This window comes from Pteronotus mesoamericanus, unplaced genomic scaffold, assembly GCF_021234165.1.
Source record: "Pteronotus mesoamericanus isolate MK-2021 breed Mesoamerican mustached bat unplaced genomic scaffold, CSHL_Meso_final contig_41, whole genome shotgun sequence".
NCBI classification, from domain to species: Eukaryota; Metazoa; Chordata; class Mammalia; order Chiroptera; family Mormoopidae; genus Pteronotus; species Pteronotus mesoamericanus.
This window is the reverse complement of record NW_026555152.1, coordinates 4,824,587-4,843,105: the sequence shown is the minus strand read 5'-3', so window position 1 is coordinate 4,843,105 and position 18,519 is coordinate 4,824,587. Positions and strand designations below refer to the sequence as shown.

Sequence of the window (18,519 nt, the reverse complement as noted above, 5' to 3'; positions counted from 1 at the left end):
TTACCCAGTCTCAAGTTGCAGGGTCAAAGCTCTGCACTTGCGGCACGTAGGACAGAGGCTAACAGGTCTGTCCTGAGCGTACAAATTCCAGTTATTCGGCCGTCATGGCCAGACCTCCCCAAACTGCCAGGCTATGTCAGTTTATTAAAAGCAATTGCTTACAAACCACCTCTGCTACATTCATACCATGGAACGCTATGAGCTGACCCCCCACTAGATCTCTTCCTGGGTGCTCACCAAAGGCTCTTCTCTTTCCCTGACTGTGCAAACCAGAGAAACCTGGGAATCCTCCTTAACACCCCTCTCCCTCGTCCCCTCCCAACTCACTGCCAAGCCCTGTCATCCTGAGGTCTCATCACACACACTCTAGTCCCCTCCAAACCACAGCCCGGGATTACCTTCTCAAAGTATAAATCTCTCCAAACCTGCCTACTGTGGCATGAAATCATAAACCTTATTTCAGTTTGTAACTTTCCTTTCAATGAAGTAAATTAATGTAATTTCAAATGCATTCCAGTCAACAGTTTAATATACAGCACAGGAACCCTGACATGACATGGACCACTGATAATCAGAGTGAGAAATATATGTAATACTAGAAAACTAGGCAAGATGTTTACCTGTAGTGATATTTTCTGAAGCTTCCATCATTACATCTAACAAGGTAATCCACTGATACACACTTTTGTCAGTCTACCTTCCTCATCATCCTATAACCACTTTTTTCCCCTTTAAATAAATGTAAAACTCGGGCAGGTTAAAAAAAAATAGTAAAAGTCCAGCCAAGAAAATGCTCATTTTTGCAGCCTAAAACCAACACTATTTATAAAACGGTTTCTACCTGAAAGGAAAAGCTACCAGCAAACAAGTTTCAGTAAGTAGGTTGAAAACAACAAAAACAATCGTTGCATTTAATATCCCAAAATGTGCAGACTGCGTATCACTGTCCTGCTCTGTGCTTTGCAGTGAATGGACAGACTCTGCAATCACATGGCCAAGTAAAGTGAAATCAAAATTCCATTTTATTCTTCATACTTCCTTGGACGTAGTGGGACAGTATTATACAAACATGCAAGGTGATGAGGTCACCCTTCAGTTACTTTTTAATATGCTTTCTATTAAGGTGGCCATAGTTCAGAGGTTCCTAAATCTAAAGGTCCTGAATGTTCTCTGCATAGAAGTATTTCTTAGAGATGGTGCAAAGTGCTCTCCTTACATAGGGTGGACTCACCCAAGCCCATTGTGCCTATTCCAACTGAAAGCAACATAAACTCACCTTCTGCCACTTTCGGAATCTTGAGATTAGTGTTTTGTTCAACCCAGCTCCCCAGTCAAGGACTGGGATGACCTAATGACAATTTAAATTGTTCCCATAGTAAATGATAGCACTGTTTTAGAGGATAAAGTAGAGGGTGATGAAGAACTAACTAGGGGCCCTGGAATAGAAAATACACCTAGATACCAGCTCTGCCGTTTACCCTGTCTTGGATGCCTCATCTGGGAAGAAGCTGGAGGTTTTCTAGAGGAACCTCCTATTGTCTAAAAACCCCACCTACAATGGGTCAAATGGCATTAGCATGACACTTAATTCTTGGCATGTCAGCATCTCTCATTGCTCAACAACCAGAAGCTTTTCCTTGTACTTACTACAGCCTCTCTGCCCTTTCCTCACCTCCATCCCAATTCAATCCTAGAAGCAAAACATCCTCCAGGTGGCAACCCTTCTGATGCCATGTGTAAAGACATGTTTTCTATCCCTTGTTTCCTGTGACCATTTCTTTGATTTTGGGACAATACTCCCATTAGGTCAACTCTAGGTTAGCAGTGACCTTACGGTGCAAAGTGCTTTATTTACACAGAGTAGATTCACCCAAGGCCATCATGCCTACTCAAATTAAAAGCAGCATGCACTCAACTTCTGCCACTTTCGGAATCTTGAGATTGGTGTTTTGTTCAACCCAGCTCCCCAGTCAGGACAGAAAAATGATAACTACAGAACTTCAGATAAGGTCTAACCCAGAAGTCCCAAACCTGGATGATTAGAATCCTCTGGAAGCTTTTAAAAGCTAGATTTCTCATCTCCATTTAATCAGAATCTTTGGGGGATGGATCTCAGGAATCTGAACATTTGTAAAATTCCACCCATGATTTTGCTGATCACCCAGATTTGGGAATGATTCAGCAAATCAGTACAGTGGGACTACTTGTCTTGATCTTAAAAGAATTTTGCTTCTCTGAAAACAATTAGGGGGTATCAACTTTCAATTGTTACTCAGTTTAGTTATAGGATAAATCATTGAAATCAGTGAGGAAATTTTTAAAAGGAACCAATTATTAAGGTGAATTATAGTAAGTGCTATCTGATGCAGAAGAGAGTAAGCTCATTTCCTCGGGAATCAGGAGTTCACAGTAGCTACTTGAGTGAGAATTCCTAAGAGTAATATAGAATCTTTCCTTAGAGAAACAAGGGGGGTAGGTAGGATAAGCATTTTGAAGCAGACTTAGAAATTCTATTACAAAACGGTGTCATGAGTTAATATTCTTAAATTCCTATTACGATATACCTAGGCTCGCTCTTTCTGATTTCCAGATCCTCTTCGGGCCTAGTCATCTGACTGCACCTCTGTGGATGTCAGTGATACCTCCCCACCCCACATTCTCCACCTATTCCGCAGAGTTACATGTATGTTTAAGCATATAGCTGATCTTCCTAGCAACCTGTTTCCTTTGACTCCTCTTAGATGACAAATCCCTCCAGGGCAAAGATTATGCCTTCAACTTTCTTAATAATGATCTATAATGAACATATAAGTTTTGCTTATTTGGAAAAATATTTTGATATTCTAACATCCTACTCATTCTATGAAGTCAGTGGAACCCTAATACCAAAGTCTGAGACACTACAAGAAAACTATAGGCCAAGATCCCGTACATTCGTGCAAAAACCAACAAAACACTAACAAACTAAACTTAGCAGCACATTAAAAGGATTATACACCATAACCAAATGGGATTTATTCCCAGAATGCAAGGATGGTTCAATACATGAAATGTAATCACTGTGATAAACCACATTAATAAAATGAAACAAAAAACCCACATAGGATCATCTCAATGACACAGAAAAAGCATCTGACAAAACTCAACACCCTTTCTTGATAAAAACACTCAAATTAAAATAGAAATCTTCAACATGGTAAAGGCCATTCATAAATGGTGAAACAGTGAAAGCTTTTCCTCTCAGGTCAGAATCAAGGCCCGGACACCTAATTTCACCACTTTTAGTCAATGTAATATTTGAAGTTCTAGCCAGAGCAATTAGGGTAGAAAATAAATAAAAGTCATCCAAATTTGGGAAAGATGAAGTAAAACTATCTATTTGCAAATGACATAATCTTATATGTAGAATACCCTAAAGTCTACCAAAACCTGTTAGAATAAACAAATTCAGCAAAGTTGCAGGGTATAAAATCAATACACAAAATTCAGTTGCACTTCTATATACTAATAATGAATAATTTCCCCTCCTCCAAAATTAAGAAACAATCCTACTGCATCAAAAAGAACACTTTGCAATAAACTTAACCAAGATGGTGACAGGTTTGTATACTAAAAACTATGAAAAAAAATTAAAGATGGCACAAATAAATGGAAAGACATCCTGTGTTTATGGATTGGAAAACTTAACATTGTTAACAGAACAATACTACCCAAAGTGAGCTACAGATTCAAGGTAATCCCTATCAAAATTCCAACAGCAATTTTTGCATAAACTAAAAACCCATCTTAGTATTTATATGAAATCTCAAGGGACTGTGAACAGCCAAAATAATCTTGAAATAAAACAGCAAAGCAGGAGGCCTCACATTTTCTGATTTCAAGACTTACTACAAAGATACAGTGATAAAAACAGTGTGGTACTAGCATAAGGATGGATATATTAATCAATGGAATGGACTAGAGCCCCAAAATAAAGCCTCATAAATATGGTCAATTGACTTTTGACATGCATACCAAGAATATTCAATGGGGATAAAACAGTTTTACAAGTGCTGGGAAAACTGGATATCCACACACATACAATAATGAGGTTGGATCCTTACCTACAACCACATACAAAAATTAACTGAAAATGGATCACAGACCTATATATAAGAGTTAAAACTACTGAAATATAAAACTTTTAGAAAAACACAGAGGAACAGTTTCATAATTCTGAATATGGTGCTGACTTGGATATAATGCTGAAAGCATAGCCAACAAAAAAATAGGCAGACTGAATTCTACCAAAATTAAAAACTTTTGTGCGTCAAAGGATACTACCCATTAGAGTAAAAAGACAACTCCCAGAACGGCAGAAAATATTTGCAAATCATATATCTGAAACCCAATTAATATTCAGGATGTATAAAGAACACCTATCACTCAACAACAAACAACTCAATTTTTAAAAATAAACAAAGGACTTAGACAATTCTCAAAATAAGACATACAAATGGCCAATAAGCACATAAAAATGTTCAGTATCACTAATCATCAGCAAAACGCAAATCAAAACCACAGTGAGATATCACGTCATAGCAGCTGGGATGGCCACTACAAATCCTCTTCCCCCTAAACAACAATAGCAACAAAAATAGAAAATAGTTAAGTGTTGAAAAGGACATGTAGGAACTGGAACCCTAGTGCACTGCTGGTGGGAATGTAAAATGGTGCAGTTTTTGTAGAAAACAGTATGCAGTTACTGAAAAATTAAACAAAATTACCATATGATCCAGCAATTCCTAGTATACGAGTTCTGTCCAGAAGGTATCCAGCCATGTAATATGAAAAACATAAACATTGAGGATACAAGATACAAAAAACATTGTACATAGGACAATGACACCTCAGTCTACTTCAAAGTAGGCACCTTGAGACCTCACAGTTCTCCCAATTGCTATCAGTGGCCTTCTATTTTCCTGAATCTCAATGATCTGAAATCTTTTCCCTTTTAAAGGTGATTTTAGTTTGGGGAAGAGCTAGAAGTCACAGGGTGCCAAATCTAGGGTGTATAGGGGCTGCGTCACCTAGGTGATGTGATGTTTTGCCAAAAATCTCTGCAGGAGATGTGACGCACAAGCAAGAATGTTGGGGTGATGAAGTTGCAAATCACCAGTTGCCTATAGTTGCGGACTTCTGAATCATCTGACTAGTTTCCATGGAGGAATGTGCAGCTTAATGCAACTTGGATGCAGATTCGTTTCACTGCTTGTTCAGTCATTTTGAATGTGATGGTCACACAGTACACATGCTCACTCAATGGTGCATTGTTCATGCATGTGCATTCCAGTTCCACTCTCTTTGGCTGCCAGCTTACATCGATGTCATGCAAACCATTCTCGTTATATTAACAATGACTGGCCTTTTTCTGCATGACCTCGTATACCTAAAAAAACTGAAATAGGGACGCAAGTACTTGTATAGCAGTGTGCATAACAGCATTACAATAGCCAGAAGATGGCTATAACCCAAATGTCCATGAAAAGATGGATAAACAAAATGTGGTCTATACATACAATGGGACATTATTTTGTCTTAAAAAGGAAATTCTGACACATGCTACAACTTGAAAACATGCTAAGTAAAATAAGCCAGGCATAATAGGTCAAATATTGTTATGATTCCATTTATATATGGCAGTCAAATTCATAAAGACAGAAAGTAGGAAAGGGGCTAAGCAGAAGTTGGGGAGGAGGGGCAGGGAGTTACTGTCTAATGGGTACACGGTTTCTGTTTGGGAAGACTAAAATTCTGCAAGTGGAATAGTGGCGATAGTTGCACATTGCGAATGTATTTAGTGTCAATTACACACTTAAAATGGTTAGAATGGTTGTTTTATGCTATGTGTTTTTCCCCCAATAAATAAAATTTTTTATGATGACAGTCATGGTTAAGAGCCTGGCAATGAGGTCACACCTGTCTGAAATCTGGTCTGCTACTTTCCAGCTGAGTGGCTTTGGAAAAATTACTTAACCTCTGAAGAGCTTTAGTTTCCTCTTTTGTAAAACGAGGGTATCACTACCTCATAGAGACTGTTGTCAAGATAAACATTAAAAAAGAGTAAAACGTCAAGTATAGGGCCTATCACACTATCAACTCACCAGGATGGGTTGTTACTTTAGCAGTTCCAGAGATTAAAAATTAGGTAGTAGGTTATCATAAAAAAAAAAAAATACATGAAAAGAGGTGGAAAAGCTTTAAAATACATGCACAGGCGCCATGCAACAAGTGAATTTTAAAAAGGGAGGGGCAGTCTTGGCTTTTCAACAGTTCATGAAAACCCTTCTGAAAACAGATTTCGTTTACTCAAAGTTCAGTATGAAGTGTGTGATACACATGCTTAGAAAAGAAAATGCAACCTGAGGTTCCCAGAGGCAGTCTAGTTCACCTATTACTGTTTATTCTAAGGACACCTGTTTAGACATTCACATAAAGCAGAGTGCTTCCAGAAGAGGATTCCCAAGAATGGTGAAGGATGGATGACATATAATGGTGACATGAACAACAGTTCAAGTTTCTCAACAACAGAGCAGGCTTCAAGTACTGAAGTACAGACCTTACAGAAACAATTACCACAATGGAAGGGAGGAGTGCTAGGAACAGTGACTTCGAAGGCGTTTTCCCCTCTAAGAGTATGATTCTATATTTAAATGTTTAATCTTGGGCTTTTTGGAAAGCAATGCTATTCCATAAAGAAAAATACAATATGGAATGCTGTTCTGGTAAAATGTCTTTGGATAGCAAAAGTGACTTTCGAGCAAAAGCAGTAAGACAATTCCAAAGTGTGTACTTCTAATCTGCAAGTGTACTTCAGGCAAAAAGGAAAAAACACACTTAAAACCCACAGGCACAAATAAACCAACTTTAATAGATATTATTTTATATTTATATAGCGCCTTCTTCAAGAACCTTAGATGCTTTACAGACATTATATCTAATTAATCCCCACAACAACCCTGTGAGGTAGGTATTACTCCCATTTTACAAGATAGGGAGACTGAAGCACAGAGAGGTTAAGTGACTTGCCAAACGTCACAGAGTTAAATTCACTGAAGAGCTAGGACCTGAGTGCCGTAGCCTCCCAGCTCCCAGTTAAACACCTCATGAGACAATCTTTAATGAAAAGTATCTTTAAAGAAGTATCAAGAGTAGTATGTTATGAAAATGAGGTCTTTCTACTGCCATCAAGGAAAAAAAAAACCCCTATACTGACGGTTAGAGGCAACAAGACCCTATGTTACACTTTCCTTTTTCCTTCCTGAAGTCACAGGCTGAAGGTAAAGTTGCCAGACAGAAGCCATATGACTTCAAAGTGAGACTTAGAGTATTTACTTTTAGTTACAATAATTTATAGAAATTTTTATTCCAATATACAATATAAGGGACAGCCATCCCAACAATGATGTACATAGACAGCTATCAGCCATCCTTTGCAACTTAAGCTGCCCCTCATTTCAATCACTCAACTGAGAGACACTCTCACAATACTGTCTATATGGGTCATTTCTTACTCTACCTGCATTTCCCCCCAACCTTAACCCTAAATGTTTTTAAAGTATATTGAGTTTCTGATAAGCTTCCAAACATTTTACTTAGAAGCAGCTGCACTAAGAGTAAAAAGTAAATTGAGAACCATCACCCCACAGGCCCTCCCCGACAAATCATACTATTAAATATGGTGTGGATGTGAACAGTGTGTGACTACCATGGAATTCAGTAAGAATGCTAACACTCGCGTTAACGGGAAATTTAGCCTTGGCTTTTTGCTGTGTTTTTAAAAATATACATTGTGAAAACAAACAAAACATAGTATTCCAATGCTGTACCTTTATGCAAACAACTTCATCTGTCTTTCTTATACATGCTGTGGCCTGACTCATGTAAAAACTGACTCAGTTTCACTTTACTCTCCTTTTCTGTGCTGAAAGCCACGGAAACAGCTTTAGTTCCAAGACAGGGTGGTTAAGCCCTCAAAATAAGAAATGTGGCCAGCTCTACTGCTATGACCTTCCCCACATTCCTGGTTGTGATTCTCTGTGCAACGTCGGTAAGTCAGCCAGGCTATGTGATTTGTACAAAACAATTCCAGCCAGGATTAAGTCTTCAGAAACTGTACCTTGAAAAGCTTTGTCAAAATACATTATAATTTTCTCCTAACACATCTGTTAAACAGCCCAATTAGCTAAGTGACCCTGTTAGAGATATGTCCATGAAACAAATAGGTAAAGTCATTTCCTGAGCTAAAAGATACAGATAATAAATGTTAATAATAGCAGCAGACAAAAAAATTCTTTTTTTTTTTTTTTGTAGTCAACAGTATTAGTAAAGTAAGTTTAGAAAATTACGGCAATTTAAAAAAATTACTGCCTGAAAAGACTCGGATAAAGACTATCCAAGGCCTGATTGCTATTATTTTGAATATATATTCAATTATTTTCTGCAAGTGACATTTGGCCACTGTCAGAGAACTTACTGTTGCAAGGAAAAACGTCAACTGCAATAGTTTACACACATTTTAATTACATACATTACTTCTTAAAACTCCCCAAAGAATGAAGTCTTAACTAAGTTAATTTCCAAACACTCTTCCAGGAAGATTTGTAAAGGCAGAGGGGGGAAAGGATTCGTTTATGTATTCCTGGTCTACTTTATTAAAAGTTAATTTTCAAAGGGTCTGTTAGCAAACTACCCAGGCTGCTGGGGTTATGATGAATGACCCCTTCTTTCCAAGGTAAAGAATGACACGGGAAAATAAGCCAACTGCTATGACATGAAGCTTCCAGACATGACCTCAACTTGAAACATTAGAGTATTTAAGAATTCTAAAGACTGGTATATCACCACTGCACCAGAATGTCTTTTATCATTCCAACAACTGTAGGAAATTGATAGTTTCTTGTTTTGTTCAAATTAAAGCTGAATAAAATAACTGACTTATAAACTATAACGAAAGATAAATATTTAACCAGAGATATCAGTTCCTCCTAAAAAAGAATATTTACCTCCTCTCATTGCAATTTGTCTTAAAGTATCTTACTAATTTAAAATAGAGTTTAAAATTCACTTTAAAAATAGAAACAAACAAAAGGACTAGTTAAACTGACAAAAACTAGTAAAAATATGCTAAAATTTACTGACAGAATCATGGGCACTTCATACAATACTTAGACTCTACCAGTTTTTAAGTAAAATAAATAAGAAAAAAATTATAATTACAAAGCCAGTCTTTCCCCTTGGGGAAACAAAGAGCCACTTTTGACCAATTGTTCCCTACATATACATATACTGTATATTATTAAAAGCTTCTTCAGAGAAGCAAAACATATTTGTCTTCCTGACACTGGATTCTAGTATCTATTAGTTGGTTGGTTTTTTTTTTTTTACATCAGGAAGGCAACTGCAAGTGTTGGGCCCAAAAGTATTTCTGGTTTACGCTTGAAAAGACCACCAAGTATTCTTTCTATACATATTCAATGCAGGCAAATATATGCAGTGTGTTCTCTATCATTTCCTTAAATTATCAATACATCCTAGCACAGATTCCTATTCTTTCTACTGCACCCCAAGGAGTTCAAATCATTACTGGTACAATTAATAAAGAGAACATGTATGTCATTTACCGGAAGGCTGTTTTACAGGAGGAGCTGCTATCTCTGATGTCACTTCCTTGTTGAATGGAACTGCACAGACAGCATGATACCTGAGCAAATAAATCAACTACCATGATAGGAAGAGCTTGTTAATCCATAGTCTTTGCTTTATTGTGTGCAAAGTGTGCTACTGCCCCCTGAGCTTCCTGCATTTCTCTTTTCTTGGAAAATCAGTGCTTGATCCTTTCCACAATAACCAGAGAAGAAATGAGGCAGAAATCTCTTCATCACGGTTCCCACTCAGTCCCGAGACTGGTAGAAAAGGATGTAACCAGACTCAGAGTTCTTTGAGATATCTGATGTCAACCCGTAGAATTCTTCAATAGCTTGTGCATCTATTTTCTGTGAGGCAAAATGTAAACATTAGTACATAAACAAGCTCCTCAAACTGCTTAATCCAGAAAAACCTTCAACATTTCTTAGAAAACATGCCTTTCGTTTTCTTATTCATAAAATGACTCTACACAACCAGAATGGCTTAAATTAGTAAAACTGGTAATACCAAGTGCTGGTGAGGATATGCAGCAACTATAACTCTCATACAAAGCTGGGAGGAATATAAAATCATACAGACACACTGGGAAAATGTTTAGCATTCTCTTCTAAAGCTGGCAATACAAATACCCTTTGATCCAGCAATTCTATTCCTAGGTAATGGCCAAACTAAATGAAACCGCTGATAGTTAGCCATTTGGGACCTGTGAAATGACAACTTCATATGGTCAAACCTAACATATACACCTAAGAAAATAAGTGTGTATGTCCAGGAAATGACCTGTACAAGGATAATCAAGGTAGTTTTATTCATAATAGTCAATAATGGACAAAAAGCCAAGTTTCTAACTTGGTATATTCATACAATGGAAAATTACATAGCAATAAAGAATTACCAATAAAGGCCACAAGACCAAATCTCACAGATATAACGATGAGTGAAAAAAGCCAAATACAAAAGGAATCATACTTGATGAGTACATTTACAGTCAAAGATAGGTAATATTAATCATGATAATAAAAGTAAAAATAGGGGGTTTCAAGGGAAGGTGCATAGAGGGAAAGAAAACTGTGGGTACTAAATAAGAAAAGGAAACTAAAGTTCACTGGGGTATTGAAAATATATCATACTTTGATCTGGATATACGTGTGTGTACACGCACATGTTGTGTGTGCGAGCACATGCCCACGCAAAAATCCATTAAGTTGTTGCTTAAGATTTGTGTACTTTCCTATAGGTATGTTATAGCTCAATACATTTCTTCTTTAATAATAAACATTCTTTAAAAACTAACTCTGTCATTAAAAGCTATTCCTTATTTTATTCTAAACACTGTAAAGGTTAGCTGACCATTCAAGCACTGGGAATGGGTGTTGGGGAGTGCAAAGTAGAAATGAGATTACAATATAAAGACCTGGACATTTTTTTAATACTCATCACCTGTCATGTATGAATGAGAAGCTGGGAGAAAAAAGCGAAGAGTAAAACACACACAACTTTGAAGAAAAATAAGAAACGAAGAAACTACTTACTTCTACAATATCGTCATCAAATAACAACCAAAAGTCATGACTCTTAACTATAGCAATGTAATGGCCTCGATTAGGACCACTGAAACAAAGAGAAAAAAAAGTTAATTTTATAAAATGTTTATTAATATTAATTGTCTATGCCCTAAATTTGATGTCCTATAAAGTAGAAAAACCAAGAGGTAAAATACTCCTTACCTATTCATTCTCCCCCAAATCAAGCTACATTGACTTGAACTTGCATTCAGTTTTAAAATCAAATAATTAGTACTCTACTTTGAGAGATATAACAAGTATCCTATTACTATAAAACTATGCTATTAAAATTCTTTATTGTCTTTGAAATAATTTTAAGTATTTTTAAAAATAATTTTCAAATTTGATTTTATGAAAGATTTAAATAAAATTTTCTAGAATTTTTGGTGGGAAAGAAGGGGGTCACAGCCAGTACATGCTGAGGTAAACTATAAAACAATGCTTGCAGAACTGTCTCTAAGTCTTATTCCTATGGCAATGGCTTCTCTCTCATGCAAAGATCCTATGTGATGCTTGAAAAGGCAAAAAGATACCAAATTCATGGCTCTAAACTCAAGTTCAAACTTCATAAATTTCTTTAAAAACAAACGACTTCTACCCAATGACTAGTATTAGTAGTGCTATCTTTAAGTTATATTATTATAATTGTGTTGGTAGCTCATTTTAAATAAAGCTGGAATATAGAAATCTAGATATATGTAAAAATAAAGATTATTTCTTTTAAAATAAATTTCTTTGCTTTATACAAGGACATGCTTAAGTGTTTTAACCTCTCTCAGTTTAAGTATGATTCATTATAAAAATGTATATATATTTTTTTATTATCTTGTGATTCTATAGTTGATATTATAAAATTTGAAGTAATTTTCAACGCAAATTATTCTTTATGGTGAACACTATTTTAAAAGAAGCAACCTCATATATTAGACTAAGAGACCTGCTCCATTTCCCATGTGTCAAATCGTTCAGTCTTAGAGGTGGGTTGGGTATCTTGGTTGACAAAATGGCACAAACAAGAGGACCTTTTGTTATAGGGGAAAACATCTCAAAAGTTTTTTTTAAAGATTTTAATGCTAAAATAAGCCTGATTTGTCCATTTCTATAGGATTCATCTTAAAAATCATGTGTTTTATACTGAGAGGTAAGAAATGAAAAAAAAGAAAAACATTTTAAGGGGGCTGAAAATAAAGAAAAATCGTAGAAAGGTTGAATAACAGAGGCTGGGACGGAAGAAGGTGGGTGCTCTGAGGAAAGACAGGTATCAGACTGAAAATGTTAGGCAGCTTTCTCCTTTGGCAAAGAGCTAGTTTGAAAAACAGTAGAAAAAGTTAATTACAGAAACTAATAATAAGATGAAGGACGGAGGGTACTACATTTATACCCAAGGAAGTTTATTAGGGATCTGCATTCTGAACGTAAAACATGCTCAGTTCAATATGCGGGAATGCCTGATGTGCACAAATGACAGTGCTCTCGCTGTGGGGGTTAGGGAGGCGCCAACAATGTCCTGCCCTGAAGATGTGGCCAGTTCAGTGGGTAAACTACTCGAAAAGCATATAGAGAACAGGATACAAAAGCAGAGCCATAGGGACTGTGAGACAAGACCTTGCCCAGTGAGAGAGGAGGGAAGAGGGCTGAGGAATCAAGAAAGGTTAGTTACATAAAGCAGTTGGGGTTTGAGATGGGCTTAAAGTATACTATTTAATAATTCAGCAAACATTTGTTGGAAACTTACTATATGCCAGGCATTGGGAATAGAGGGCAAGCAAACTGGACTGGCACAAACATGCTGAAAATGAGATCCCCCAATAGTCAAGGATGCAGACAGACAAAGGTAAACCCTGTATACTGATATGAAATGTATCTACAGATAAATCACATAAATAAAATAAATTAAAATATTAAAATGTTATTAGTGTTTTGTTTAATGGACAAATCATTTCCTGTTTTAAAAAGTGCCCATTCTCATAAAGAGACATATAAACAAATAAATATAATACAGTACAAAGCAGCACCCAATGGAAAATGAGGCTGTAGAGAAAAGCACCAAGGAAGACAAACAGGTTTAACAGGCAAAGCACGGGTCACGAAGAAGGCATGAGGGGACCAGAGAGAGACAAAAGGATTAAGAGACAGGTGGGGAGGGATGACAAATGGCTACTGTGAGGAACTCAAGCAGGAATGAGCCCCACTGCAGTCAGCTGGTCTGTGAGGAGTCTATGAGCACCCACCCTTCAACTTTCTGCACCATTCTGACCACTAATGTTGGAGACACAGAGAGGCGGCAAGAGATTGTCACAGTCCTTGTGACAACTGACTATAGTAAGGCCGGGAAGAGAAGCACCTAAGACCAAGGAAAGGGTTAAAAAGAAAGGTCAAGAGTTAAGAAGCTGTAAGGGGAAAAGGGTGGATGAAATTTTAAAAGAAAGAGCGGGGAGGGGGCCCAGAGTTCCCATCTCATGAGTAGAGCAATTCCAAAAGATGAAGAATATAAATGGGGTCAAACTGCCACTGAACATGAAACGTCTAGAAAATGTAAAGTCAGGCCGTGAAAAGCTAATGTTAAGATTATATTTTTATTAAAACAGTAGCAGCTAAGTAATATACATTTCCCTTTTGATCCTAACAATGCAGTAAGGTAGTTAATATTTTTACCTTTTACAGCAGGGAAAACTGACATTCCGGGAGTTCTGTATGGGGTCTCACTGACCAGAAACGACAGAAAGAGAACTGAGATCAGATTTCCCTGCCTCTATAACCTCTGGTCTGAAAAACGACAGGTTCTTTGAGTTATCTCTCACTGTTTTCTTGCATTCAGATTTTGGAGCCATCAATACTTCAAAAACAGAAAAGACAGATGACAGCGAAGTATAAAACACAAGAAGACAGGCTACTGCGGGCCATATGGAAGCTCGAGGCTGTCATGACAGAGAGCTGCCTTCCAGCTGTATTAGGCGCAGAGAGCTGGGAGGGGCAGCCAGAGCTGGGGAGGCTGGGACTTTTTTAGTTGAATAAAACATACTGTTAGTAGGAGTTTCCCCAAACCTGGGGAAAAGGATGAGTGCCCTATTTTACAATTATTACAGGAAATTCACAACAGTCAATGAAGACTGTATATTTCAAATATAAATTCTGATTATGTGATGGTCTTGTAGTTTAAGAATTTTTGAGCTATCTTATAAATTGAGATACAAAGCGTGGAACATCACACTACACTAGCTAATAGGAAATAAACATATTGAGGTAAAAAAGACAGAAAACAAAAAACTTATCTTTGCAGATTATTTCACAGCCTCTTAAAATGGTTTCACAACCATTAACACCAAGAACATATCCAATGAATCTCCTATATAATTTATTTTGCAAAGCTATTTAGGCACTGCCATTTTTACCAAAAAATAAAAACCTTTTTAAAAATAGGGGAAAAAAGGTCTTAAAGTTATTAATAATATTTAAATAGTAAGAACAAGATTTAAATCCAGAGGTGAAGGGGGAGGGGGAGTACACAGAGGGTAAAGAGGGTCAAATTACGGAGAGAGAGGGAGACAAGACTTGGGGTGGTGAGCATACAACGGAGCATAGAGATAACGTACTACAGAATTGTACACTTCAAACTTGTATGTTACTAACCAATATGTCACCCCTAAAAATTCAATTAAACATCAAATTCAGAAAATAATAAATTTTAACAGATCTATAAGCTGTAAGGAGGAAATGATAAAATGGATCTCAATGAGAACCTCTAAAAGGTCTACCCTGGAATCCCTCAGGAACACCCTGAATACACACTGTTCACCAACCCACACTCACTGCCAGGCCCCAAAGCTGCAATTACCTTCCACAGTGAACCACTACAGCAACAAGGTCGTACATTCTGTCAGGATTGGTCGCATCGCCTGAAGTGTTAAAGAGACGAAGTTCTAAAGGAAAAACTACCCGGTAAGAAAGTTTTGTGTATCGATGCAGTTGATCCATATATTTAAATCTCTTCAGGTGTAGAGCTAGAATCATGGGCAGTTTTTTAACTTTCATCCTATTAAAATAAACAAAATAAAATTTCATAAAAGACACCATATCCTTCAAAGAATTATCAAATTTTAAGATCTGATTAACAAACCGTTAATGGTCAGTTTTAACACCCCAGCACTGCCCACTTTGCATATCCCTACCAATTATATTTATTTTAAAAAAGCAGTATTTTGAACATCTTAAGACAACCCCACCCCACCCATTATCACCAAACCACATAAACTGAGTGCCCAGCTCTGGTGAATGGGGAGCCTGTGCCACTGGACCCTTCAAGACACCTACTCCACTGGGCCATTCTACCAAGCCTGGGAGATGTAGCAGCTCTACCTGATATACAGAAACAAACACAGAGAGGCTGCCAAAATGAGGAGACAAAGATACATGGCCCAAATGAAAAAAACAGAACAAAACTCCAGAAGAACAACTAAACAAAATGGAGATAAGCAATCTACTAGATGCAGAGTTCAAAACATTGGTTATAAAAATGCTCAATGAATTTAGGAGAAGAGTAGATGAACTTAGTGAAAACCTGAACAGCATAAAATAAGACATAGAAATCACCAAAAAGAATCAGTCAGAAATGAAGAACACAATAACTAAAATGAGTAATACTTTACAGGGAATGAACAATGGTTGTAGGTGAAACTGAGAATCAAATCAGTGATTTGGAATATAAGGAGGCAAAAAAAAGACCCAATCAGAACAGCAAAAACAAGTGAGGATAACTGAAGGAGCCAAGACAACTTCAAAGGCACCAACATTCTCATCATGTGGTTGCTTGAAGGAGAAAAATGAGAGAAATAAATTGAAAACCTATTTGACAAAATGATGACAGAATACTTCTCTAACTCGGTGAAGGAAACAGACAGACCAGGAAATTCAGAGTCCGAGATGAACCCAAAGAGGCCCCCACCAAGACACAACATAATTAAAGTGCAAAAGGTTAAAGAGAGAGGGAGAATCTTAAAAGCAGCAAGAGAAAAGCAGGTAGCACCAACAAAGGAGCTGCCATAAGACTGTTCGCTAATTTCTCAACAGAAACTTTGCAGGCCAGAAAGGGCTGGCAAGAAATACTCAAAGTGATGAAAAGCCAGGACCTACAACCAAGATTACTCTGTCCTGCAAAGCTATCATTTAGCTTTGCAGATTCCCAGACATGAAAAAGCTAAAGGAGTTCATCACCACCAAACCAGGATTATAGTTAAAGGGTCCCCTTTAAGGGGAAAGAAAAAGATTAAAATGATGAACAATAAAATGGCAATAAATGTATATGTCTCAACAACTGAATCTAAAAAACAAATGAACAGAAACAGACTCACAGATAGAAAGAACATTTTGAGAGCTGCCAGACACGAGGGAGGCTGTGGGGCAGGGTGAAAAGGTGAAGGGATTAAGAAGTAAACATTGGTAGTTACAGTCTAGTCACGGGGATTGTAAACTACAGCACAGGGAATATAGTCAGTAATATTCTAATTAACTATGTATGGTACCAGATGCATAAGAGATTTATCAGGATGATCACTCAGTAAGTTATGTAATGTGTAATCACTGAGTTGTACATCTAAAACTAATATAATATTGTATGTCAACTGTAATTAAAAAATAAAAAAGTGATTTTAAAAAATGGTAACAGATTGAGGAGACAATGAAAAAAGGATTAAAGACCATTCTACTAAAGGTGTTTGCCAGAAAGAAACCACTCCATATTAAGAATAAGACTACATGTATCCTAGAAAGAGAGTAAAATAACCAGGAAGTTTTAGGAGTTAAGTTTTTAATTGTGAAACAAAGGTTACCCTTCACACTCTCAATAACCTTTACAATAGCTTGAGTTACCTTTGAGCTCCTACTTCACCTAGCAACAGACCACTTTCAAAGGCTCAGCTCAAATGTTATACCCTCTGGCATAAAAAACTGTTCTCTTCAATCTTCCATCAGCACTTTACAGATTCACTTTATGTATGCATAGTTTATCACTGTACGTATTTATATGATTACAGGTCTTTCTCTTCTTCTAGGTCTGAACTGTTGGCAGGCGGAAAACATTTCTTTCATTTTATTCCTCCTCTATCTAGCAACATGCCTGGCACATGATAGATATTTGACAAAAGTTGCAGAACTGAAATCTCTACGTGTGCAGTGAAGCAAAAACACTTTTCATAATTAAAAAATGAAATTTACTAAGCCACTGTCCCTAATGAAGTGAAAAAGAGTAATTTTAGAGCATTGTACTAAATCTACATTCTACAGATCTTAAATGTGGTGGCCTTCTTATTATTACAGAAATATTTACTCTTCTACTAACGTGGCCTTTGAAAAAAACACTAGCAAAAACAAAATGTAAACTCTTAATCATTCCTGAAAAGCAATCTAACAATATGAATTATTAAGAGCCTTTTATGGTCTTTGTCTCAGTAATCCCCTTTCTAGAAAGTGTATCTCAAATAGAAGATTTCTGAGAAAAACTCCCTCCTAGAGTTACTTTAGTATCATGGAAAATTGGGAAAATCTTCACTATTCAAAATAGGAAATGTTGAAATATATTACAATATAAACATAACAGAATATTATACATCTTCAAACAAAAGTGATGGTGAAGCTTTCTATATGGCATAGAAAAATACTTTGGAAAGTAAAAAAAAATAAATATCAAAATATAAAATTATATAACCGATAACCCAATTCTATATACATCAGGCACATGTAGAGCTCCTAAAACAAATTTTTTCGAAACAACAAAAAACAGAATAGCCTTTAAAAATTTCCAGTACAGTGTAGATCCAGAAGAATTTTCTCCACATGAAATGAACTTATATGAGATGGACAAATTCCTGAAAAACACACATACAATTTACCAAAACTGAAAACAAAAACAAAAAAAAAGGAAATCTAAATATTCCAGTATCTACTTATAATCAAAACCTCCCCTCTTTTCAAAAGAAAGAACAGGACCCAACATCATAGGGGAATTCTATCAAACATTTAAGAAAGAAATAAAACCTATCTTCTATCAATTATTCAATTAAAGAGAAGGGAATAATCCCCAACTCATTTTTGTGGCCGGCATAAACCCAATACCAAAACCTGACAGACGTATTATAAGAAAATAAAATTACAGACCAGTATCTCCCATGAGACTTCATAAATGTGAAAATCATTAACAAAACATGAGCAAACTGGATCCAGCAACACATAAACCTCCTTGGTGATGATGCAATAGTTACACTAAATGAATGGA

The 18,519-nt window shown here is 36.5% G+C and overlaps 1 protein-coding gene across 2 annotated transcripts in view; it reads right to left on the bottom strand.

Moving 5' to 3' along the window:
- Positions 1 to 6,879: 6,879 nt before the first annotated feature.
- Positions 6,880 to 18,519, bottom strand: part of USP12 (ubiquitin specific peptidase 12) — a 97,926-nt gene continuing 86,286 nt past the window's right edge. Inside the window, exons 7-9 of one of the 2 annotated variants that reach the window (XM_054577143.1) lie at positions 15,088 to 15,285; positions 11,220 to 11,298; positions 6,880 to 10,034 (exon numbers count right to left, since the gene is read on the bottom strand). In XM_054577143.1, the coding sequence (XP_054433118.1) occupies positions 9,933 to 10,034; positions 11,220 to 11,298; positions 15,088 to 15,285 (379 nt within the window). In that variant the 3' untranslated portion in view covers positions 6,880 to 9,932. Of the gene's footprint in view, positions 10,035 to 11,219; positions 11,299 to 13,907; positions 13,958 to 15,087; positions 15,286 to 18,519 lie in introns of those variants that run through there. The other variant, XM_054577142.1, reaches the window with a different exon arrangement.